The following is a 23,123-nucleotide window of genomic DNA, read 5'->3' as shown; positions in this document are numbered from 1 at the left end:
GAGTGTTACTTGAAGGTATTCTAACAAACAGTTGACAAAAACAAACAGCTTACACTGTCTTTCTATAAAGTCATTTAATAGTTATATTTCAAGTACAAGTCACACCATAACATAACTCACAGAGGGAGATGTGCTGCTAAAGGAGGTGACTAAGTAACTGTGTTCACTCAGTTGATTGTATATATATGTATTTCCTTGGTGTTCTGCTTGATTGCCCTTGCATGTTGTTTTGACAGTTGGGGGCAAGAACATGTCACGTCAGAGGGGACTCAAGATAATGACAAAGAAATCCCCCTTGCATGACTGCGTAGCCATTTGCAAACACGAGATTCGACATATCATATCGATACATAATCCGCTCCTCTATCTGACAAGTGTGCTTTTCTCTCCAGGGCCAACGATGTAGGCAGGATTCCTCAAACGAACTTTTGAAACAGTTGCTGCTCTAAACAGGTTGATGGTGAAGGCAGCGGCCCCTCCCACAGCCATGCTCTAGGTCTCAGTGATTGGCTGCTCTGGTGGATGGACAGCATCTGTTAGAGATGACCAGGTAAGAGGCTGGCAGGCAGACTTTCTGATTAGGTCAAGTGCCACTTGTGGCCAGTGGGGAAGTGATGCTGGTTGCCATGGCATTGCTGTTGCCCTGGGACTTCCGGGTCAGAAGGGCTACGATCTCCTCATCATCATCGAACGAGTTCTTCCCATACCGGTCCTTCCACCAGGCTCTATACTGGAGGAGGAGAGCAGAGAGATCGTATTAAAAACAAAAGCGAGTCATATAAAACAAAAAAGACAACTCATACAGATTTTAAGAGACTGAGGAAGTCTTCAACTGAGGGAAAGTAAAGAGAGACAGGCGATCAGGAACAGAGAGTGAGAACGGCATGATGTCACTCACTTGTGTCAGTTCTGTGTTTTCAAACTCCTCCAGCTGCCGCAGAAAGCCCAGGTTCGGCCCGGCGCACGGCCTCGCCGCCCTCACAGCCGCCAGAGACTCCACCCAGCCCCGTCCCGTCACCGTCATGATGTAGGCCACCACCAGGGTCACACTGCGGGACACTCCTGCCACACTAAACACAGCACTTTACTTTCCATCATGTAATCATCAGATAGTTCTTTGGCTAGGAGGCTCTTTTCTCTGTTTTGTGTAAGTAGAAGTATTTTACTTCTACTCTAAGTAGAAGTATATTACTTCTACTTTTTACTTTTATTTCTACTTTGCCTTTTTTTCTGGAATTATGATTATTAAAGGATAATCCCTGCTTTTGCATGTTTGATGTGAGAGTAGTATAAGAATCAGGTTCAACTTGATTATCTGCCCAAATTTTGAAGCCTGTCCTGGTCACAGTGATGTAGTGGTAAATAAAAAGGTGAGTAAACTATAATCCCTAATCATCATGTGGCAAACAATCACCAATATAAACAAAGATCAATTATATTTTTAACATTATTTTTTCCTTAAAACACCCTATCCTCATACAACTCACAGTTTGATACTACTTAACTATAATATATATTATGAGTTTACATCATAAAGTTTATGTTAGACAAAAAGGGTGGATAAATTCTACTGTGCAAATAAAAAGGTGGGTAAACTGAGTTTAGTACTACATCCCTGGTCATCACTATAATGCCTATTCAATTTGCATCAGAGGTCCCTACATTTTGCTGATGCGTGTATGCAAAAAACTAAACCATGCATCTAAGTTTCACCTGGTTTTCAGACCGCTCTCAGACCAAAGAATGATCTCAATATCACATGCAAAACACAGGAACATATCCTGTCATAGATGCAGGATATAGGATTTTTTGTGAAAAACAAAGAAAATAAATGCTCAACACTCAAGTGGAAGTCCTCACTTAATCAACCAATGAAAATAGAGAATTGTTTTTGCATGTGATTGTTAGATGTAGCACATTAGTACACTAGTACAATTGACCCGCTGGGATGAGTAAAGAGGAAGAAACCAACCAATAAGGGCTTTAGATGTCTTTTCACTCACCAGTGGACAAGGCAGCCTTGACCTTTCATTCGGGACTCATGGATAAACGTGATGCTGTCTCTGAAGTACTGAATCCTGATGAAATTATCAAATAAAAACATACTGAAGAACCTTTAAACATTACTGTGGGCATACAGTGAATCTCTATACATACAGGATACTCACAGGTTTTGCTTAGAGTGGTCAGCAGCGGATATACAAAGGTATGTCATGTCCTATGGGGGGAAGGGGGGGTAGTTTAGGCTCATACAAAAAAAATACATAATCTCTGCAGAAAAAAAATATTACTAATGTTATTTTATTGTGCAATGGTTGGTGTCAGACGTTAACAAAGGGCAGACCGAGTATGTAATAGCAGAACAGTTTGGAGAGGGTCTTTATCATGGCAGGTCATCCACCTGAATGCGAGGGTCTACATGCTTCCTGTTTCACCTCAGAAGGGACCGTCCCGAAAGCCTTGCCCCCTCTGGCCCTGTAGATCAGTAGTCGGGGGGTCATGACATAACGAATTTTGAATGTATGCCTGTGTGTGTGTTTTTGCAATGTGCACCTGGCAGCTGATGGTACACGCATAGCCCCAGTGGACAGAAACCACCTTGTCCCGGTATGACTGCACCTCTGCGAAAGCCCCTGAGCCCTCTGGGACACACTGAGCTATGGGAGTCTTCGACAAAGGTCAGCTTACATTCACATACACAGACAGACGCCAACATACACGCACGCGCACACACACACACACACACAGACATAAATGCACGCATGCACACACACCAGTATACGTGCACACATCCGCCATGCATCTATCACTCTTGCATCAGAAATTGCCATTTTTGACAGAGGGTGTTGCATTATCTACTAACCAACAATACAGATAAATCTTCTTATATCTTTGTGCATTCACTCTCGCTACTCATCATGACAGTGAGTCAGTGATACTATCTGTAGGATCCAATCCAGACCGACACAAATCATATCAAACAAATCTCTGACTGTATATGCAATTAATTGGAAGTTGTGACTAAATGCACAGTGCATTTAAGGTTTTATGTTTTATTGTCCGTTCATATTTACTGTATATGATGACTGTGAACTGATGTAACGTATAAGTGACACGTCCGTCCATAGAGACTTGGTGGCTGCAAACCAGACCTTCCTCTCTCAGGAACCACCACGCTTTCTTCCAAGAAATCAATCAGTCAGAAGGTTGACTGTTAGTTATGCAAATAAACCATCCATCTGGCCATTAGCCCACGCTGGTAAAATAGACCTGAGTCATCATTATGCCAAAGCGCTCTAAACGCTGTGTCATACTGTGTCATTATATTTATAACTGATATTAGGCCTATATGATATTATACTGATTAATTAATAACTGATGTCATAATATCGAAAACTGTATAGTCCTATAATGGAGATCAAGATGCGTAGATAGAAAGAATGAGATGCTTAATGAATGGAGGCGTAGTGTAACATGCGTCTGAAGGCTTTTACATAATTTGAGGCCAAAACCTTTTTAAACATCTTGGTGGTTGACCAGTCTGGGTAGTGATACTGTAGACAAAGTTGCTGTTTCTCTTCAGTGTAATGGTTGTGAAAACACACTGACATTCTCCCATGGATGGAGAAAGTGTACAGAAATCTCGGCATGTTTTTCAGGCTTGCTTTCAACAAGAAAAGATGAAAGTTGTGAAAGCGGACATGGAAGAACTCAGCGGAATTCAAGATTTCCAAAAAAATTGTCAAACAGCAGCAGGTAGAGGAAAATCCGATGATGCAACAATTTTGTTCAACTCAAGTGAAATGAACATATCCAAAATGAGATGAATGGTTTATTAAATAGTAAATAAAAAGGTTTCAGTAAGGCGAACTGCTGGTCCAGAAGGTGTTCCTATCTGTTGTGACTGTGTTGGGATGGTAGGACCATTTAAACATTTTATGTGTTCAGGATACTTACGATATGCAATATACTTCCTTTCCAAAAACTACATATCGCAGTTTTAACAAATTGTATAAAAACGCTTCTGTGTTACAAAGTGAAAATCACTGAAAACAGGTTTCTACTTTCAAACCTCACTCCCTCAGGTTCCTCTCAGTAGATCTGTGAGAACCTTTTTCTCTCCTTCACACGTACGCACAAGAAACACACCTTTCCCGCTCTTTCATACACAAATCGCAACATCTAAATGTAGCAACATATGAAAGGACAAAACCTTTTAATGAAGTTGCACTTTCAAATCTTTCACATTGCTGACTGTTGAGCTAAACAGCTCTACTGTACAAAATGTCCATTTGGCTACATCTTCTCAGTCACTTACTGTACATTAACTGAAAATAGCATGCAAATTTTCAAATTTTCAATAGGATTCTACACAATATTGCAGCATCGCATTCAGCCAGAGAGCCTTGGTTAGCAGGTGAAAATTGGTGAATTCCCAGTCTTGTGACTGATACTACAAGTCAGAAGGACTTTCCATTCAAAATAGAAAATAAGAAGGTCTGACTTTCACATCAATTCCAGTTATCTACTTCAGCAGCTTATAGACAGTGTCTATCATAAAAACAGCCTATTATGTAAAGTATATTATATTACATATTACCTAATACATAATACCTATTCTATTCCTAGTCATCCTTTCAAAACACATCTAGAGTGACGACTCATACTGTAATAGATCTCCATTGAGTAAGACTGTGATGAGAGGTAGTTGGTGAAGGCCAAGGTCATAAAGTCGACAGATAAGACAGTGTGGTTTCCAGAACAGTCTCTGGACACCAGCCGTCCTTCCACTGGCCTTTCATAATAAACACAGAACAGGGGGGACATAGTGGGTCATAACACTGGTGATCAGCCTGGATGTTCAGGCCGGGGAGTGTGTGGCTGGACGGGTATCGAGGTCAGGTCGGGCTAGGCAGGCACACACACACACACAGACAGGGCCGCTCACCTCCAGGATGGGTGCAGCTGTGTCATGGATGGACAGGATGTGGGTGATGTTGTACCGTGCCAGTAGCTCCCTGTCTCGTGCATCTGCAGATTGAAAAGAGCTGAAAAATCGCAAATATTCCTCTCCCGCCAATCACAAATCACCCCACGCAGGTCCCTCCTAAATAAGGCGTTTTCTACCCAACAACAACGACCCCCCCCGCCCCCCCCCCCCAAATCTCTCCCAAGCAAATATGACCTTATGGCTTAATAAGTTTGCTCTTGTTTTGAACTGAAAGAAAAACCGGAAAACCAGTGTTTCTAAAACAGTCCAACAGCTTGGCCCAAAAGCAAGAAACAGTAAATGTTCTAATCAAATTTTGTTCCTTAAAAGGAAGCCAAATGTTTCTACCTAGGACAGATGTGCCTAGGGCATTTTTTCTCATGCTTTGCAAGTTTGATCTTGCATAGGTCTGATGTGACCTATGCAAGACCAGAAGAGTATAAAATTGCTGTAAATACTGGATGAAAATAAAGCTTATTCCAAAAGACCCTGCCTGTCAACTAAATAAAATAAAAAAAATCCCATTTCACATAAGGGAATTCATATAAATTGTCAGATATAAATCAAAACCTGCAACATAATGGGAAAATGCATATATATCTGAACGCTAATGTACAATATAAATGCTTAAAATACTTGCAGAGGAAATACAATCAGATTATGTAAGACTTTAAGTCATTCATTCATAGGTCAGATAATGCAGCACATGTCCCGCAGTGTGTTGGGTGTGAGATGAATATTCTTTACAGGACTCGAGGTGCTGATATCCCATTAAAGCTGGTGACAGGGAACTGGCTTTCAGATGAACTCTATTTCCGTCACCTTACACCGCAAAGCTGTTCTTCGTACATATTTACACTGGCTGTTGTACACAGAAAACACAAAGTAACACAGTAATAGGGAGATTGTACAGCAAAATCAATACATGAAGTTCAACCATCAGGATAGCATGAAAGGTAATTCATAAAGAACCATGATTTCCTATAGGGCAGCGATTCCCTGAACATTACATTTCTACAATAATGTATCTGTTGCTTTCAGACATTACCTGCGCAGTCTCCATTTCGTGTACACACAGAAAAAACAACCTAATCACTGATCTGCTGTTATTTGGAAATATGTGGAATACAGTTCACATAAGGGACACCCCCATGCTAAGGGGCATTCCCTCCCACACTGCACTACACAGCAACCCTTGAAATTAATTTATCTTCTCCAACTGCTGACAAAGACATCACACCCACACCCACACCCACGCACATGAACAAATACACACACGCACACACAGTCGACAAAAGATTCTTCCATTCGTTTTACATCAAAATACACCATTTCAATCATTTTCCTCCATATTGTGATTTCTCCACGCTATAGAAACTGAGCTCAGTGTAGCATCTCACCACATGCCCCTCCATATGAGGAACTGAAAAACACTCAATTACATTTTTCTGATGATAAATCAATTCTATACACAAATTACACAGAGCAAGACAGTTTACCTTTGAAGTTTCCGAGGTAAAGATCCGGCAGGACCTAAAAGTGAAGTAGAAATTGAGGTTAGCAAAGGATGCAGAAGTCGTCAAAGTAGAATAGGAATGTAGAAGTAAAATAGGTAATTGAGGTTCGAATGGTTGAATTTAATCTTTAATGCTGCAAACAAATGTAAACAGCTGCAAATATTATCATCCTTACAGTGTAGAGATATAATTCCATCTCATATGATACTGTACCTTGTTGATTCCATTACCCATGTCCACCAGAAATCTCAAGCAAAGCACATCAAGTTTAGTACAGTTCACCAATTTAACACCTCAGTTTGGCCATTTTCCACCGGGTAGCCAAGTTGTTCAAGTTGCTCAAACTGTATATATACAACAAAGCAGGATGATCCAGCGCTCCAGCAGCCTGTTGCTCCAGTCAAGCCCTCTCAACGGGGAGGTAATCTGTCACTAGCTGCTGTGTCTCAGCACGCAGTTTCCAAGCCTCCTCCAAAGGCTTTTTGTGTGACCTAAGGTATAATAAAGCTCTCGACAAGTCTGCAGCTCGCGGCCTGAGTGCAAGTTGATTGAGAATATGCTGGTTGGGATGACGTAATGTGACCTTAGCGGCAGAACACCCTATATTTAGACCAGGCGTAGGTCATGGGACCGTGGACAGGCACATACCAACCAGACAAAGATGGTTGAGGGCCACGCCGCTCTGGCAGCTCAGGGCAGAGGACAGATCCAACAGAGGGTCAATATAGCCCATTGGCTAGAGCCATGTTATACCATATAAGGTGTAAAATACATGCCATGTGGAATAAATGCCCATTTGGCTATACATTTAATAGTCTGATACTGATACTACTCAGCTGCCGTATGAGTAGTAATTCCCCCATGTATCTTATGTTATTTATGTGCTGATTTGTGCTTCTCTTGTTGTTGTTGTTGTTGAGCATTTCAGTGGACATTCAATGGAATGTACAACAATCATCTAAGTTCCAGTAAATTTTGCTAAACCTTCATCACATCACTGTGAAGCGAGGTATTTTTAGCTCAGCCTCGTCTTGTCTTCTGTTCCTGTGTGTGGTTTAATGTGTGGCACAGCACAGACGCACTGACAGGCAGAGGAGCGTGGAGGCGTTTACAAAAAGCCGCCTGTCTCAGAGAACTAGATCTGAACACTCATCGTGGGTAACAGGTCAACCCCATTGATAAACATAAACACAAGAATAGGGCCTACACTTCAGTGGGTGATACATATAAATACCTACATCAGAGCAGTTCAGTGTGTGTGTGTGTGTGTGTGGGTGTGTGTGAGAGAGACACACACAGGGAGAGTGCGGGGGGAGGGGGGGGGGGAGTTGCTGTATTGTACAGACAGTTAAGGATGTGAGAGATGATTGATGATTAAATTAGACTGTAAAAAGAGGAAGGAGAGGCATTACCTCAGGAATTACTTCCAAGTTTATAGCAACTAGCCTACTAACAGGGTCCAACCTTTTCGAAAAGGAACTAATCCTACAATAAATAGGCATGCTATACAAATGGCACAGCAAAACTATACCATAGCCTACTATAAGTCCCACTTCTAATGTAGGCCTATAGTATTAATATACAGTATATACAGTACATAATATATAGGATTATAATGACACCATAGGAGGTTTAAAAAATACTATAAAGTACCGTTGTGAAGGCTAGACACACTGTGAGTCTCTAACGGAATTGCTTGTTTTTACGTGAGTGTAAGCCATATTTATACAGTATATTTATTAACTCACGTAAGCGTTGCTTTTACGTGAATGTTACCTGTCGGTTCGTTTTAGTACTTTCGCTACGAAATGTATTCTCGATAAGCGCTTTGTGGAAAGTGCCAAACTGTTTTCGGTGCTGGCTGCATTCACCAAAACAAAGTTGACGTGCAAGTAAATGATTTTCAATCTCGTCCTAACTACACAGGAGGATTGCGTACGAGGACTGCTCCGTGTCGGTCTGCACCTCTGATAAATGGCGTTGTTATTACTAGGAGGACGTCTTTGCAAGTGCAGAGCTGAGATCAAGACAGTCATGACAGGGATCCAGCCGTACTGGTAATTGTTTTTTATGTGATAGCTGCAAAGTGAGCATATTTAGACCATTTCTTCTAAAATGGACTCTGACCACGGCGTGCCACTGGAGGATTATTCGTTTTGCGACATGTTGGCCCGTCGTGCATGAGTGTTTTCTCTCAGTCCAGCTATTTGATTTAAGTCCACTAGATGGCGTAGTGTACCTAGACAATACTGTACACTCTGCATGCACGAAATAGTGTAACATTTTTATAATTCTCCCATAGGGAGAACTCAACAGTAGTACTCAACAGTGAGTTTAAAGTGACCTTATTATACTTTATGGTATTTGTTTTAATCCCACTGTTTTACTATAGTATGTGGTCTATTTTTGACTATAGTAACTGCTATTAATTTTTAAAATGTTTTTGTATTTCCTATATAATATTAGGATATTATATATATATAATATATATATATATTATATACTAAATATAGTTTATAGTTTTGCTGACATATTTGTACAGCATCCACCTAAAATGTATTGTAGGTTTGCTGTTTGTTGTAAGGGATTGTTTTGTTTTGTCTTGTTCAGTGTGACTGTCAAATGCGATGCCATTCACTAGGGAGATTCTATTCTGATCTATTCTATTCTATCACCATGACCATTTCTGCCACAGTACTGTACTTGTCTTGTTTCCCCACAGCTCTTCAGTGACCTCAGGCAGACAACGTGTCAATGGAGTGGATCTGTACTATGAGCAGACCGGCAGAGGGAAGCATGCTGTCCTGCTGCTTCCTGGAGCTCTGGGTAAATACAACATGTCTCTTCTTAAGGGGAGAGAAGACACCTGGTGGCAGTCTATGACAACTCTATCTCTCTCAAACACACACATATCTCTGTCTCATATAATGTAAAATATCTTTTAAAACACATTATGTTACGGTATGGTGGCAGCCTCCAAGTGAGAGGAAACCAATGCACCGTTGCTGTTTTTGGCTCTCCTACTGCAGGAAGCGCTCAGACTGATTTTGGACCTCAACTGAAGTCTCTGAATAAGGAACGCTTCACTGTGGTGGGCTGGGATCCCCGCGGTTATGGACGCTCTCGTCCTCCAGACAGAGACTTCCCCCCAGACTTCTTTGAGAGGGATGCGAAGGATGCAGTGGATCTAATGAAGGTTTAGTCAGTTTGTTGACAAGCTAAGGGTGATGATTAACTCCTTCTAAATACCAATCTGAATGATGAAGTGCATAGTTTACTAAGCCCTACTAAAGGATGCGCTCAATATTATATATTAAAGTATTATAGTGACCTTCTGGCAAATTGGCTCTTTGATCAATCTACCATTGTGCAATGAGAAGATAGGAAACAATTTCATTTCATTTCTAAATTGCCCCCTAACTATAGAGACAGTCCTTCACCCAGAGGACCCAGGTTCAGGCCGTGTTGGCCAGCATCCGTCCTGCTAAAGTGTCCTTGAGCAAATCATTAAATACCTACTGTCTCCAGGGGCCTTATTCTGTAGCTGACCCTGCACTCTGACCTCGAGAGGGACAAACAAAAAGTGAATTTCCCCTATGAGGATCAATGAAGTGTCACATTATTATGATTATAAACAAATACAGTGAGTTAGCGTTGTACCGTATGTTTGTCATGTCCCTGGCAGGCATTGGGCTTCGGCAGGTTCTCTCTGCTGGGGTGGAGTGATGGAGGAATCACCGCTCTGATCGCAGCAGCCAAGACTCCTGACCTGATCAACAAGATGGTAGTGTGGGGATCCAACGCCTATGTTTCCCAGCAGGACCTCAGCATTTACAATGGTACCACAACTCCACTGCAGTAAAGAGTGTGTGTGTATTTCATGGACTTGGTAGCTGCCGATGTAGTCATCAACTGTGAATAATTATGTGAATTGTGAGTTATATAATCCGTTTTATAATGTGCGTATTGTGTGTGTGTGTGTGTGTGTGTGTGTGTGTGTGTGCATGGGTTTGTGTGGGAACACCTAGCAATCCGTGATGTGTCTAAGTGGAGTGCGAGGATGAGGCAGCCCATGGAGGAGATGTATGGTGCAGAGCTCTTCCCCAAGACCTGGGAGGCCTGGGTGGATGGGATTACACAGTTTACCCACAAACCAGAAGGTGTTCACTTCATTGTTGCTAAAAGTTTATACCACAAGTCAAGCTGAGTGATCTTAGAGACCAGAAACCATCAGAAAGGGTAAAACCATGGGATAAAGGGGAACATGTTGGGAACATTGGGTAGGCATCATGCCGTGTGGCTTTATTGATAATGCTGGTAAGATTTGGAATATTCTTTTCATACTATGGAACCTATAAGTACTGTGTTTTTATAATGTTTTAGACAGGGGATGTGTAGTAACAAACACTGGACTGAAGCAACTTATCCCATGAAAAATATTTTATGAATGTGTACATCTGTCACCAGTTTGCTACTACTTTTACACACAAGGAACACATTGGAAATACATCTGTGAGTCTCCTAAATAAGTTGAAGATTAGTATTCAACAAAATGTCAGTTAAAGAAGAGCAAAACCAAACTAAGTGTATGTTTAATTTGATGTTGTCCAATTAGGGAGTATCTGCATGGAGCTTCTGCCTCTGATCAGCTGTCCTACCCTCATCATCCATGGAGAGAAAGACCCCATGGTGCCCAGCTTCCACCCACAGTACCTCCTCAAACACATCAGGGGCTCACGGTGAGAGCACACACACACACACACACACACACACATACATTTAAACAGTATTATCACAATTACTTCACACTCAAGAAAATTCTACATGAAGGACATCGCTTGACAATAGTTCTTTTTTTCAAATCTAGATTACATCTGATGCCAGAGGGAAAACACAATCTTCACCTGAGGTTTGCTGCTGAATTCAACAAGCTGGTGGAAGACTTTCTGGATGATTAACAGTTTGAAAGGACAGAGGAGAAGCAGGATGACTATTGGACACTTGATTTTGTCTTATTTTGTCAATTATTGTACTTTCTTCTACTTTCATGGGGCTCAATCACAAGCGGGGTGATTTTTTCATTCATTGTCTAGGATGCAACATTTTTCATTTTCTATAACAATAACATTTTCTTTAGCCTATATATTAAATTGGAATTTGGAATGTTTTTATATTAGATTTATCATGGAGCTCAATCACAAGCAGAGTGATTTTTCATAACCTATATGTAGCATTTACTTTATATGTTAATTTTGAATTAAATTTATATGATGGCATAGCAGGCCGCAGTGTCTGTTTTGTAGTTCAGGATTTTCCCCTCGCGCTAGTGTTGCCTAGTAACGCAGGTCGTCAACTCTAACATCGATTGCTTTCTGATCGATTGCTTTGGGCTTCCATTTTTCTTTCAGCAGCACACAAACCAGGAAGTAACTGCTTTACTGTTTACTGGCGCGACGCACGAGTTAAAGTAGTGTTCATGTTCACAGCTAGCGTTACAACAACATGAATGTAACAGAAAACGGAGCCGCGCTGGAAGCCATTACGGTGCACAATTTCTCTGAGAAGATTTTGGAGCAAGTAATACACTTCCATGTCATGAAGCTAAGCGGCGGGTTCTTCCTCTGGGTCGGGTCGACTCCAGTCTTGTCCAACTTGGCGGTTTCAATGAGCAGCAAATATGTAAGTAAAACACCAAACCAAAACAAGTAGCTAGACCCAAGTGTTTGAATGTTTTAAACTCATTAACAAAGCAGCGGTTCCACAACTAGGGTCCGAGGTAGGGGCGCTGCTAGTGGGGGGAAAGGATACTTAAAGGGGGGCCTTCAGACAACTGAGATGGATTTCTGCTAAATTGGCTGCATCGGGGTGTGGGTCCAAATGTCACATCACACAGTGGGTCAAGGGGACACCCAGGGGTGCTGGAGTGGGCTCCATAGGTTCCTCAGCAAAATGAGGATTAGTTCAAATATAGCCTATATCATTGACTAAGCGCTATTAGCAGGAGAGAATGTTTTAGAATAACTATTGTGATAAGAGGTTTCACTCTCTCCACTGTTACCTCCCCACCAACAATAGAGACAGATAACAAAACCCACTGGAAGAAATTCTTATCCAATAGGGGTCTGTGGTCTAATGATATGTTTGATGATGATATAATGATATGATGTCCTTGATATGAAAAAGTTTGGGAACCCTTGGGCTAAGATAAAAAAGTCAAAATTAACATTATTTTGTTTGTCAAAGCTAATGATTCGTTCCCTTGCAGAGAGACTAACAGCTGCTTGTTTTTCTGTCTGCAGGATTCAATGCCGTTATCTTCATTAGTCATGGGGGATCCATCAAATACCGCTCCAAATTCGTTGGCACAGAGATTAGGTAATGTTGTATGACATTGTATCTGTTTGTGCTTCCTAATGTAGCAGCCTATGACAAGTCATTAAAAGGCTGAGCCATTTAAATTGTCAAATGGTCCCTGCAGTACGCGTCTTTTGTGGAATATTACCCTAGATGCAGTGAGAGAGAGAGCAAGTAATTATCTTGGGTCTCCACAACTTCCCAAACTGATGGGATTGGTTTGATGGGGATTTTTGCAATAAATAACCCTGGCAGTACACTGTAGCAAAACATTTTAGTATGATGCCTATCAGAGTTAGTTTGCAAACTTTTACTGTGAAATAATTGTCTCCTTCTCTCTGGTTTGCAGCTAAGAAGATGAAAAAGCAAGTATTTGTGAGCTACAGTCTTCCAATGACAGACTCTAACCTCTCTCTCTTGGTGGAAAACAGGATCAAGAAGGAGCTGGAGCTTCACCCCGAACACTTTTAACATTTGATCCTTTTATAGAGTTCTTTCTCTCGCTCACTTTTGTATAGAAATGAAGACATGCAAGAGGGAGGACAACATGGCTGGTCCTTCTCTTATTCTTTTGTCACTTACTTGATTGGACTTACATGCTTTTTCAAGAAAGTTAAGCAACTCCAGACGTACATACTCTTATTGTGTAATCATGCACCAACACAATAAACACAAATGGTCACATCAAGTGTTCATTTATTGACATAATCAATAAATTAAGTGGTTTATTATCAAAACATGTAGGCCTATGGCTTTTTGTACAAATGCATCATATTAAAAAAATAACACTTAGAAAACAGCATTAGTGGTTGAGTATTCCATTGTTGAAAACATACAAACTAGCAAACCATACAAGGTGTTCAAAATACGTGCCATGTACTAAATAGTATGTCATGATAAAAATATGGAGGATGTTAACATGGATTTGTGGGTCCAGGTATTATTGGACAAAAATGGCTTATGAAATGGTTTATGTATTCGATGTGCTTCATATCTTAAAAAAGTAAGGTTGATAGTCCATACATTATCATTGAATGGCACATAAATACATACCTTACAATTTTATTCAGTCCTAAGGGATACATACAGAGTAAAGTGGTCTTGTACAAATGTACACTAATCACAACTAGGCCAGTTCTATGCAGACCAAGCTGCTCTACTCTAAATCTTCACAAACGTTTATTTCAAAACTGCTATAAATATTGTGCTTTCTGGCAGGGCCAACCAATATTTTGTCAGGCTAGAGTTACACATCCTAGGAACAGGATTACAACCAATAACATTACCACAGTACAGAGAACAAGGAGTGAAAGTTGGGGTGGAATATTAGCTAGTTAAGTTAAGGAGGTATTTCAAGCAACAAAATGCCCTTGGCAGCATGACAAAATAAATACTGGTTTTCTTAAATTACATTGTATCTTAAGAACAGAACCATCATGATAAAGCCATTCAGATGCTGAGATGCGTCATAAGACATAGTAAACTGGTTACTCTAGTCCATTCAACTCTCAGATTCATGTAGCATTACCCACAGTCTCCATAGACTATTCATGCAGTCTGCCTAGGCCTCTGGCTGTTAATCACATCAGACAACCATCATTCACCCATACCAACAGCAGTAATGCTCGCAATTCAAAAGTGTTTACACTGACCTCTCTTCTGAGGATAAAGTGCCACATTGGACTTCTAGTAGAGGGACCACAAATCAGAAGAAAAAGATACACGTGTAAATCCATTTGTGCCCTTTCATGCAAAAGAGTGGTAGTGGTTTAGCCAATCCCTGGATCTCCAATGTGTTGGCTGAAAATCACAAACAATTGATTGTGTCTTTGACATTTAGTGCAAAAAAACTCATTAAAAAATTATAAGATGCAGTGAAATCCTCTCTCAAGTCAAACTACAAACAGAAAACTCATAGAGCACACATTATTGAAAGCTAGTCTGCTCTACTTTCTTTGCCTGTCAACTCGTCTACTCTTCTTTGCCTGCAAATCACTCTGTGAAAGAGCAGATACAACTAGTACAGTGAAAGCAATCCACTTGAACACCGCTGAAAACTTCCATTTTATATTATTAACACACACTGACTTGAGATAAACTCAGTCTAGTACAAGATTTTTTTTTGGCAAATCCTGAATGAACTGTGAATCATAGTCACTACAAACTACACAAATCTTTTACTATTATCACCATTTCATTTCCCCTAAACAAGTGTCCATCTGGGTCATTTGAGCAATTCTGTTTTTTCTTTTTTTGGTTTTGTCTAAAAAGGATCCTGTGGGTTTTTCACAGGCTCAATAACCCAGTACCACCCAATCAATTTAATGCTTGAGCAATTAATAGCGCAGTAGTAGACTATTGCTACGATGCTCGCACCCCATTGGCTACAGTGCAGTTGCTGAGCACCTCCCCTCCAGTCGCCAGGGCGTACGAGGCGGGTACCGCTGCCAGAGCGGTGGCTGCTGCCACTGTGGCGCCCCCGGTAGCCGACAGGTGCAGCGGCGTGTCATGGACGCGGGAGTAGTCCCTGTCAGTCTTGGTGAGAAGGAGGTGCTGCTCCCCGGGGTGGAGCAGCGTCTGACGGGTGAAGCTCTCTCCGTCGGCCAGGCTCTCCGGCAGCGGCTGGCCCCGCGGCTCGGGCAGCAGCAGCAGGCAGATGATGCACAGGAGAGTGCAGCAGGCGAAGATCACGTGATGCAGGAAGTAGCCCTTCTGGTTGTGGAGTTCCATGATGGGTGCAGTGAGCATGCCGAAGCCGGCGCTTGCCAGCACCAGGCCCAGCCCTCCACCCCTGCACAGAGAGAGAGAGAGAGAATGTATTATCAAATGTAAGATTAGACGTACCACAAACAAAGGATCTGACATAAATAAAACAAACAATAGACACTCTTATGGTCAAGAGGCAGTGTACTCGCTTGTCAAAATTGCACCACAAGATGGAGCCAACAGGCAACTGTAGTACGAAAACTCGAAAAGTCAGTCATGAGGCTCCCATAACTGTGGTTTTATGTGGTTGTGCACATCCAGCTCACCTGATGACAGTAGGAGTGATCTCAGCGCAAAAGAATATGCTGAGGGTGCTTACAGCGTGGGAGGAGAACATGCCAATGATGGAGAAGGCCACAGAGAATTTCCTGTTCAGAGTGTCGCGCAGAACTATCCAGACAAGGACAACAAAACGTCAGCATACCAATATCACAGAGCGTAACGCACCAACAACAAACATTAATCATGATGCCTAGGGAACAAATTAGCGCTTGTAGGAGTGCTTAATTGACCTTGAAATTAGGCTACTCTCGGCCAACCGTCAATTTAATTGAATCATTTACTCTTTTATTGGATCATTTATTTTTTCAGTATTTTATCCAACAATTCCTTCAGGTATCATAAGGCTACAACAACACTAAGCAATCCTGTATGGCCATTACAGGTGGCAAGTGGGCTCTTCCCCATACTCCAACTGTACCTATGTCATGGCGGAGGCTGTACTTCCCAATCACTGGATTCCATTAGCGAGCATCGGAGGAGAGAAGAGAAGGGAACATGATGTTAAAGCGTACAAAGGGAGGCTCAAGGCAGAAGCAAACAAGCATGAGGAAAGCCTTTAAGGAGAACTGTTAACAGTTTACCAGTGAAGCCTGAAATAATGACCACATACAGTACAGCAGATGTAGGTCAAAAATGGGGGGATGGGGATACGCTCCTATTAGACTGAAAGTTAAACTGCAATTTGTAATGTTTTAATGGATAAATACATACATATGAGGGCAGCATGCAGAGTTTATGAGCGCAACTATGTTTGCTGTTTCATTTCAACTCAACTGCCAAGATGACTTTCCATATCCTACAGAACTCCTGAATATCTTTTGTTATTTATCTCATTGTCTTGTTTTTCTGTGTGTTGTACTCACGGTTGAGCAAACCAAGCTGTAGCAGTGATGCCAGGGCAGTGATGATCATAAAGGTGAGCAGCCCTCCACGACGACCCATCAACCCCACCGCGGGGCACAGCGCCAGACAGGTTGCCACGGCGATGCCAGCCATGGTGTAATAGTCTGTGTGGCACATAGCCGTCGGCTGGGCCTCAGGGTCCATCATACTGCGGGCAAAGCAGTGGTGGATCCCATAACCTGTCAATCTGTGCAAACACACAAACAAACAGTAACCAAGAGCACAGTGAGGTGGTACACAGGACATACATGTACAGTAGAGAAACGCCTGCCTATATTCCTCTCTTGGGAGGAGAGCTCATGTGTAATTCATGCTCTCTTAACAGATGCTGGCTTTGATTAGCGAAGGGATTGCACAAACCCACCCACAAACACAGCACACTTACGAGTTGACACACAGCACCACAATGTTTTTCCACAGGTTCCTGGTGCTCATCATCTTGACAATGCAGGTCCTCTGGGGTTTCTTGTGCAGCTCCTGCTCCAGCTCTGATAAGAAACATGAAACGCACACCTTGAGACCTTTCCTTTCAGGAGGAAATGAGAGACCAGGCACCGGGGGACACTTCACACCCTTCACACCTCTAGCGCAGAGAAGAAAGTATGCTAGACAAGCATAGGTGGTCCTTCATCGGCCGTCTATCACAACATTACACCTCAGTTACAGTGTATTCATCCTGGGCCACTGGGACAGGCAGGAGCAATACATCATATATCAAAGCGGGGGAGTAGAAGGGTTGGAGGCAGAGAGAGGACAGATGTAAGTGAAACACTAAAATATCAGCAGCAAGGCAATTATCAGTCGTGCCTTTGAAGACTACAAACGGCTTTTAGGGGTTTTGACAGTCCCAATTTATTGATCTTCCAGTGACAAATTGCTCATGATCTTTGCAGGGGAGCATGTATGTGTATGTCTGATTGCAAACATATTTCATCATATGATCCAATCGGGTGATACTGCATGAAAGGTATTACATGTGTGCGCATATGGCAAGGACATCTTTGAGTCGCAGTGTGTGTGAGTGTGTGTGTGTGTGTGTGTGTTCATTGCATGTCCATTTCATCACACACCATGAGGCCTGCAGCTGCAACATAAATGGCGGTTTAAGATAATTGTCATAATGAAATGAGTAAAGCAGCAGAAAATATTACATTAATAGCGTAATCATCTTTTAATGTGCTAAACTGAAAAACGTGATGGATCCTCACCTGTGAGAACCCCACTGGGCTCGGTTGTTATGTCAACCTGATTCTTCCTGGCGATGCGCAGCATCATGGCTTTGGACCGGCTGTAGTGCTGGGTGGCCAGCAACCAGCGCAACGACTCGGGAAAAATCCTGGAGAGAGAGAGAGAGACAGGGAAGGACATGAAGAGAGCGGACAAAGAACCAGAAGAAGGATGAGAACAGAATATGTTGTGAGAGCAAGAAGGAAAAACAGACAGAAAGGGGGAAGAAAAAAAGACAATAGGAGAAAGGGAGTATTGTGTCTTGGTCGAAACAGAGTGTGCCGAGTACTATGCACTACTGTGTAGTACAAGTGTGTACTGTACAAGCCATTGCCTGGCTCTGATAGCGAAGAATCCCCCCCACAGTGGCTTCCCTCAGTGGGTGGGACTTACCAGACGTAGGGCAGCATCAGAACGAAAGGGCTGATTATGACAATCTGGAGGACCTGCCAATCATCCCGGTCTGGCCAATTGCGGCAGAGAGCAGCCACCCCTGGCATCAATAGCTGCCCGCCCACCATCAGAAAACTGGCTACCATGGTCATGGAGAAACGCCAGCCTGGCAAACAAAGCTCGATCCCTAAAATAGAGAGACAGAGGGAGAGAGACAAGAAAGAGAAACAGACAGAGGGAGAGATGAATGTTACATAGAAATTACAGACCCTTAAAGTGTTAGTATGAATTCATATGTTCAGCTTCAGTTGAAGAGTGAAGACAAGTAAATGTGTGTCTGTTTACTGCGGTGAGCTAAACGACAACCGTAATGGTCTGGAAGCACTTGATGTGTGTTTGTTTAATGGTGGGGCCAATATCGAATTTCCTCCGTAAATTATTGAGCACTATCCGTTGCTGAACATTCCCTTGAGAAGGCACGAGTTAAACACCAGACCTCTCATGAACTTAGGACAAACTACTTGTCAAGCCTTCCTAAAGGGTTCAGCTGGTCTGTGAGCACTTCACTGTAACCCTCCCTTCATTTCCCCGACTGGGCTCCCGTCTCCTCCCCTACTGCCTGTAACATGGTACAGTCCAGATGGCCTGGTCCAGATGGCAAGGTCTTTTTGAAGGTGACCAACGGGGGGGAGCGGGGATGCAGGGAGGCCCACTCAATAACCAGGGCTCATGTACTGTCACTTCTTATTGTGGAGACAAGAGAGAGAGAGAGAGAGAGAGAGAGAGAGAGAGAGAGAGGACAGAGATGGGAGGGGGGGCAATAGAAGAAAGTAAGGCAAGGGGCAGAATACAAATGAGACTCCCCTCCTGAGGAGACGAAAAACTCCCTCCATTCATCAGTGGAATCACTGGAGGAATAATAATAAAGCCCACTACTAGCAAGAGAGAGAGAGAAAAGGACAGAAAGAGAGAGAGTGAGAGGAGGAGAGAGGAACAGACAGAGAGACAGAGAGATGAGATAAAGCTACCGAGATAAGAGAAAGAAATGGCAAGGGGACGGCAGTGAGCAGGTAGAATGAATCAGTTAGTGAAAAGGCAGGAGGCTGAAAGGGAAAAAAAATTGAAGGTATTACTGGAAATCCCTTCCCCGTCTATTCCCTTCACCTCTGTTCTCTCCTGTCCCAGATGTACAGTGCTAGTTAATGTCTCCAAAACCCTCCCTGCAGGAACCAAAACAGAGGAAGGAAATTAAACTGACCCCCAGAGTGACTCATCCTTAAGCTCCTCTCTCTATTCTCTCTCTTCTGCCTGACTTGCAGCATTGGATGAGAAAGAGACAGTGAGAGAGACAGAGTGTGTGTGTGTGTGTGTGTCTGACTGTCAGCCTGTCTGTTTTACCAAACAGCATAGCGCTGAACCTCTGCTGCACCCCTGTTTAAAGCAGTCAATAGGGATCAGATAGATCCAGTAAGAAACCCTTGGCAGACACACACACACACACGTTAGAGAAAAACTCTGTACCTTGGCAATGGCAACCCATCCCTAAACCAACCTCGAAAAACAAAACCACTCCCAAACTCTCTGGGGAGGTGTCTGATCTCGCCAACTCTGCTGGGATATCCACATCCACACTTACACACACACACACACACACACACACAGGCAGGGACCTTTTGTTCCAGCTGAGTGGGAGAATGGCTCTTCTTGTGTTGATTATCTCACTGCACCCCCCCCCCCCCCCCCCCCCCCCGTGGGCTGATCCCCCCTCTCTCCCCCCCACTCTCCCTCCTGCTCATCAGGGCTGAAGTGGCTCTCTCACCCTCTGTAAGCCACCATCCCCCACCTCTTCCCCCCTCCATGCCCCTGTTCCTCTCCTCCTCCTCCTCCTCCTCCTCTTCTTCCTACTCCTCCTCCTCCTTTCACCAAGCAGCTTTTCCACTGTCTTGCAGCTGAAAGTGAACAGTTGCAGAGGGTGAGAAAGGCGAAAATAAAAAGGAGACGGGGAGGGAAGCGTAACAAAGAGATGATGGCGAGGAGGGTGTGATCTAATGGCCAAGCCAATCTTTCATAACAAATGGCTGACAACCCCCCCACCCCCCCCACACCCCATGCATCCACACACACTTACATACATACATGTGTGCACTGTGAGTGTCTGCTGCTCCCTGGCTAACCTTGCCTGGGGCATGAGAATGGGGTGCAGGGACAATTGGCTTACTAACAGCATGGGTTCAGAGTGAGAGACGCAGTGAGTGTGTGTGTGTGTGTGTGTGTGTGTGTGTGTGTGTGACAAAGAGAGGGATGACTGCATAGAAAGATGGGGATGGGAAACAGATAGAGGGCTTGAGAAGGGCACAGCATGACAGTACTTTTCCCCAGCTGAGTCAGCATTAGCCATCCCCCTACCTCATAACAACTCACACACACACACACACACACACACACACACACACACACACACACACACACACACACACACTGCATGTCTCTATCATTACCTAAGAGTCTCTGAGGAGCAGAGGAGAGGGGATGAGGCAAAGATACTGTTGGAAAAGCAGCTGAAGCTTTATTCCTTCGGGCCCTTGCAAACCCCATGACCTCAGCTACCAAGATTAAGGTTTATCATCAAACACTCTCTCTCCCAGAAGACACTTGTATGAACAAGATACCTAACACGATAACACTGAATCTTCCATAAGAGCTTGGATAACAAACAGGCATGATAGTAAAATGGGATTACAGGATCTACATGCATATATTATGTGCTCAAATGAGAAAAAAAAACAAGGGAAAGCATCCTACCAGGTCCCACCGGAGATGCTAAATTACAAACTAATAAACCAATGCAAACTTGGTGTAACAACACAATATCCACAACACACACATGCGACACACACGCAAACACATTTACATTAGCAGAGAGAACTAGCGCTACTCCCGCCACCTCCAGCGGAGTTTATTATACACTGTGTGCTGCAGTGAGATAACAGAAACGATGAGAGATTTTAAATGAGCCTCGGAAAAATGAGTGTGTGAGGCTGCAAGTGCCTGTAGGAATAAAAGGACAGAGAGAGAGAGAGAGAGAGAGAAGGAGGTGGGATGAATGAGGCAGGGAAAAAGGATGGAGTGAATGGGGAAAAGGGTCAGAGAGCTGCTCAGTTCAGAAAGAGAAATTCAGAGAGCTCTGCTTTAACTGTGGCGGAGTGGGAACGGGGGGAGGGAAAAGTAGAGAGTAAAAGGAGAGTATTTCTGTGACAGAAATACTGAGAGACAGAGATGACAAGGCAGATGGAACAAGCGTAACCAAAAACACACACATTATAGAATCATCCAAAAATATGTATGCATGCTACATTTTAATTTTGGTGTGTTTCCCGACCCAAACTAGTTCCTACCAGAGCCTTTTACCACACAGCAGCCGATCCATAACAGACTCTAGAACAATACGCCTCTGTTCTTAATCAACATTACTTCTTTTGTGTCTGTCCCTCTCCTCCCTTATCAAACAATAAGGAGAGGAACAGGGCAATAAGACATTTCATATTCACTGTCCACTCTGCGCTCGCAATGTTTCATTTCAATGTTTGGCAGAATAAACAGTCAAAAACAGACACGCGGTTGCATTTCTTTCCAGGTCATGTATTCGTATATGTTATTATATTTGATGATCTGTGGACTGGAAGCTTTGAATGTGTTCCTATTCTACAGTGTGCCTTACGATTCAACACATTTCTAACAGTTAATAATGCATGCCTTTATTATCTGCTGTCATACCTGTCATAGTTTGAGTTCACTTCAAAGTGTGTCAGCTTGTGGCTGTGAGCTGACCCCACCATCCTACTATATGCATCCACTCTATGCGCACTCGCTCAACTCACACAAACACCTTGTATTTTGCACATCAAAGCACAAGCATACAGTCTGTTCTCACACATGAATAGCAAACTCACACTGTCACACACACATTCACTTCTCCCCATTACTGTCAACACTGAAAACATACACAAAGGCGAGTGAAATGTAGAAGAAAATTGGATCCCATTACAGGTATTTTTCGCTTTGCAAACAGACTAACCATAATAACAGGAGACAAATTTGTCAGCCGTGCTGAGCCGAGTGTGTGTGTGCGCATGTGTGTACATGAAAGAGAGAGATAGTGAGAGAACAAGCAAGCTAAAGAGATAGATACAGAGAGGGAGGAGGCAAGGTCAGCTGGTCTAAAAGTGCAGCGAACGTGCTGATACAGTGACCAAACGCAATCGAGTGAAAAAAATGCCAACCTAAAGAGTTTCTACCCAATGGGGGGGGAACCTAAATTAAAAAAAAAGCTTTGTCAGCCTCCCATCGGAGTAAAACCTCAAACACACACACAAAATATAAGGCTCAGGGGCTTTTGTTGGATGACCTGAGACAAGGCCTTAAACAAGAGCTTACAATAGGAACTCTATATCAACATGACAAGGACATTGTATCTTTCATCTTCAACTGTTGTAGTATTATCTATACCTTATTCTTAGCTGCTGCAATGACCCAATTTCCCCCCGGGGATCAATAAAATTCCTCTTAATCTTAGTCCTGACACTGAATCCCTTTATGGTTCCCACCACTCTTCTGTCACAGAGCCTCAGTTTCATTTTACACACACACACTGCTATGTACAGATACAAAATCCCATTGCGCTCTTACATGCA

At 42.9% G+C, this 23,123-nt stretch overlaps 4 protein-coding genes across 4 annotated transcripts in view; 2 read left to right on the top strand and 2 right to left on the bottom strand.

The window, feature by feature from the left end:
• Positions 1-140: 140 nt before the first annotated feature.
• LOC139926654 (dual specificity protein phosphatase 22-B-like) lies at positions 141-6,751 on the bottom strand. Its single transcript, XM_071918429.2, has 7 exons — positions 6,721-6,751; positions 6,490-6,523; positions 4,949-5,031; positions 2,169-2,218; positions 2,004-2,078; positions 899-1,070; positions 141-730 (listed from the first exon to the last, which is right to left on the bottom strand). Exons 1-7 carry the CDS (start codon positions 6,739-6,741, stop codon positions 584-586), a joined length of 582 nt encoding a protein of 193 aa, XP_071774530.2. The 5' UTR covers positions 6,742-6,751; the 3' UTR covers positions 141-583.
• A 1,627-nt stretch (positions 6,752-8,378) lies between these two features.
• Positions 8,379-11,800, top strand: bphl (biphenyl hydrolase like). The gene is made up of 7 exons (XM_071918417.2): positions 8,379-8,564; positions 9,230-9,333; positions 9,537-9,703; positions 10,193-10,346; positions 10,536-10,667; positions 11,123-11,246; positions 11,375-11,800. The coding sequence occupies exons 1-7, from the start codon at positions 8,482-8,484 to the stop codon at positions 11,463-11,465; spliced, it is 855 nt and encodes a 284-aa protein (XP_071774518.1). The 5' UTR covers positions 8,379-8,481; the 3' UTR covers positions 11,466-11,800.
• A 98-nt stretch (positions 11,801-11,898) lies between these two features.
• psmg4 (proteasome (prosome, macropain) assembly chaperone 4) lies at positions 11,899-13,655 on the top strand. Its single transcript, XM_071918418.2, has 3 exons — positions 11,899-12,186; positions 12,807-12,882; positions 13,211-13,655. Exons 1-3 carry the CDS (start codon positions 12,010-12,012, stop codon positions 13,330-13,332), a joined length of 375 nt encoding a protein of 124 aa, XP_071774519.2. The 5' UTR covers positions 11,899-12,009; the 3' UTR covers positions 13,333-13,655.
• Positions 13,656-14,881: 1,226 nt separating this feature from the next.
• slc22a23b (solute carrier family 22 member 23b) overlaps positions 14,882-23,123 on the bottom strand; it is an 11,469-nt gene continuing 3,227 nt past the window's right edge. Inside the window, exons 4-10 of the mRNA XM_071918432.2 lie at positions 18,433-18,619; positions 18,021-18,148; positions 17,198-17,300; positions 16,773-16,999; positions 16,328-16,360; positions 15,894-16,017; positions 14,882-15,652 (exon numbers count right to left, since the gene is read on the bottom strand). Coding sequence (XP_071774533.1) covers positions 15,223-15,652; positions 15,894-16,017; positions 16,328-16,360; positions 16,773-16,999; positions 17,198-17,300; positions 18,021-18,148; positions 18,433-18,619 — 1,232 coding nt within the window. The 3' untranslated portion in view covers positions 14,882-15,222. The remainder of the gene's footprint in view (positions 15,653-15,893; positions 16,018-16,327; positions 16,361-16,772; positions 17,000-17,197; positions 17,301-18,020; positions 18,149-18,432; positions 18,620-23,123) is intronic.

This window comes from Centroberyx gerrardi, chromosome 9 (assembly GCF_048128805.1).
Source record: "Centroberyx gerrardi isolate f3 chromosome 9, fCenGer3.hap1.cur.20231027, whole genome shotgun sequence".
In the NCBI taxonomy this organism is placed as follows: Eukaryota; Metazoa; Chordata; class Actinopteri; order Beryciformes; family Berycidae; genus Centroberyx; species Centroberyx gerrardi.
This window is presented reverse-complemented; position numbering and strand designations above follow the sequence as displayed.

Excerpts from the sequence above, each read along its gene's own strand:
- LOC139926654 (XM_071918429.2), bottom strand. The coding sequence starts at position 6,741 with ATGGGTAATGGAATCAACAAG. Across the intron at positions 5,032-6,489 it reads TTACCTCGGAAACTTCAAAG|ATGCACGAGACAGGGAGCTA; the intron begins GTAAACTGTCTT and ends TTCAATCTGCAG. Across the intron at positions 1,071-2,003 it reads CAAGGCTGCCTTGTCCACTG|TGTGGCAGGAGTGTCCCGCA; the intron begins GTGAGTGAAAAG and ends TGCTGTGTTTAG.
- bphl (XM_071918417.2), top strand. The coding sequence starts at position 8,482 with ATGGCGTTGTTATTACTAGGAGGACGTCTTTGCAAGTGCAGAGCTGAG. Across the intron at positions 8,565-9,229 it reads ACAGGGATCCAGCCGTACTG|CTCTTCAGTGACCTCAGGCA; the intron begins GTAATTGTTTTT and ends GTTTCCCCACAG. Across the intron at positions 11,247-11,374 it reads AAACACATCAGGGGCTCACG|ATTACATCTGATGCCAGAGG; the intron begins GTGAGAGCACAC and ends TTTCAAATCTAG.
- psmg4 (XM_071918418.2), top strand. The coding sequence starts at position 12,010 with ATGAATGTAACAGAAAACGGAGCCGCGCTGGAAGCCATTACGGTGCAC. Across the intron at positions 12,187-12,806 it reads TTTCAATGAGCAGCAAATAT|GATTCAATGCCGTTATCTTC; the intron begins GTAAGTAAAACA and ends TTCTGTCTGCAG. Across the intron at positions 12,883-13,210 it reads TTCGTTGGCACAGAGATTAG|CTAAGAAGATGAAAAAGCAA; the intron begins GTAATGTTGTAT and ends TCTGGTTTGCAG.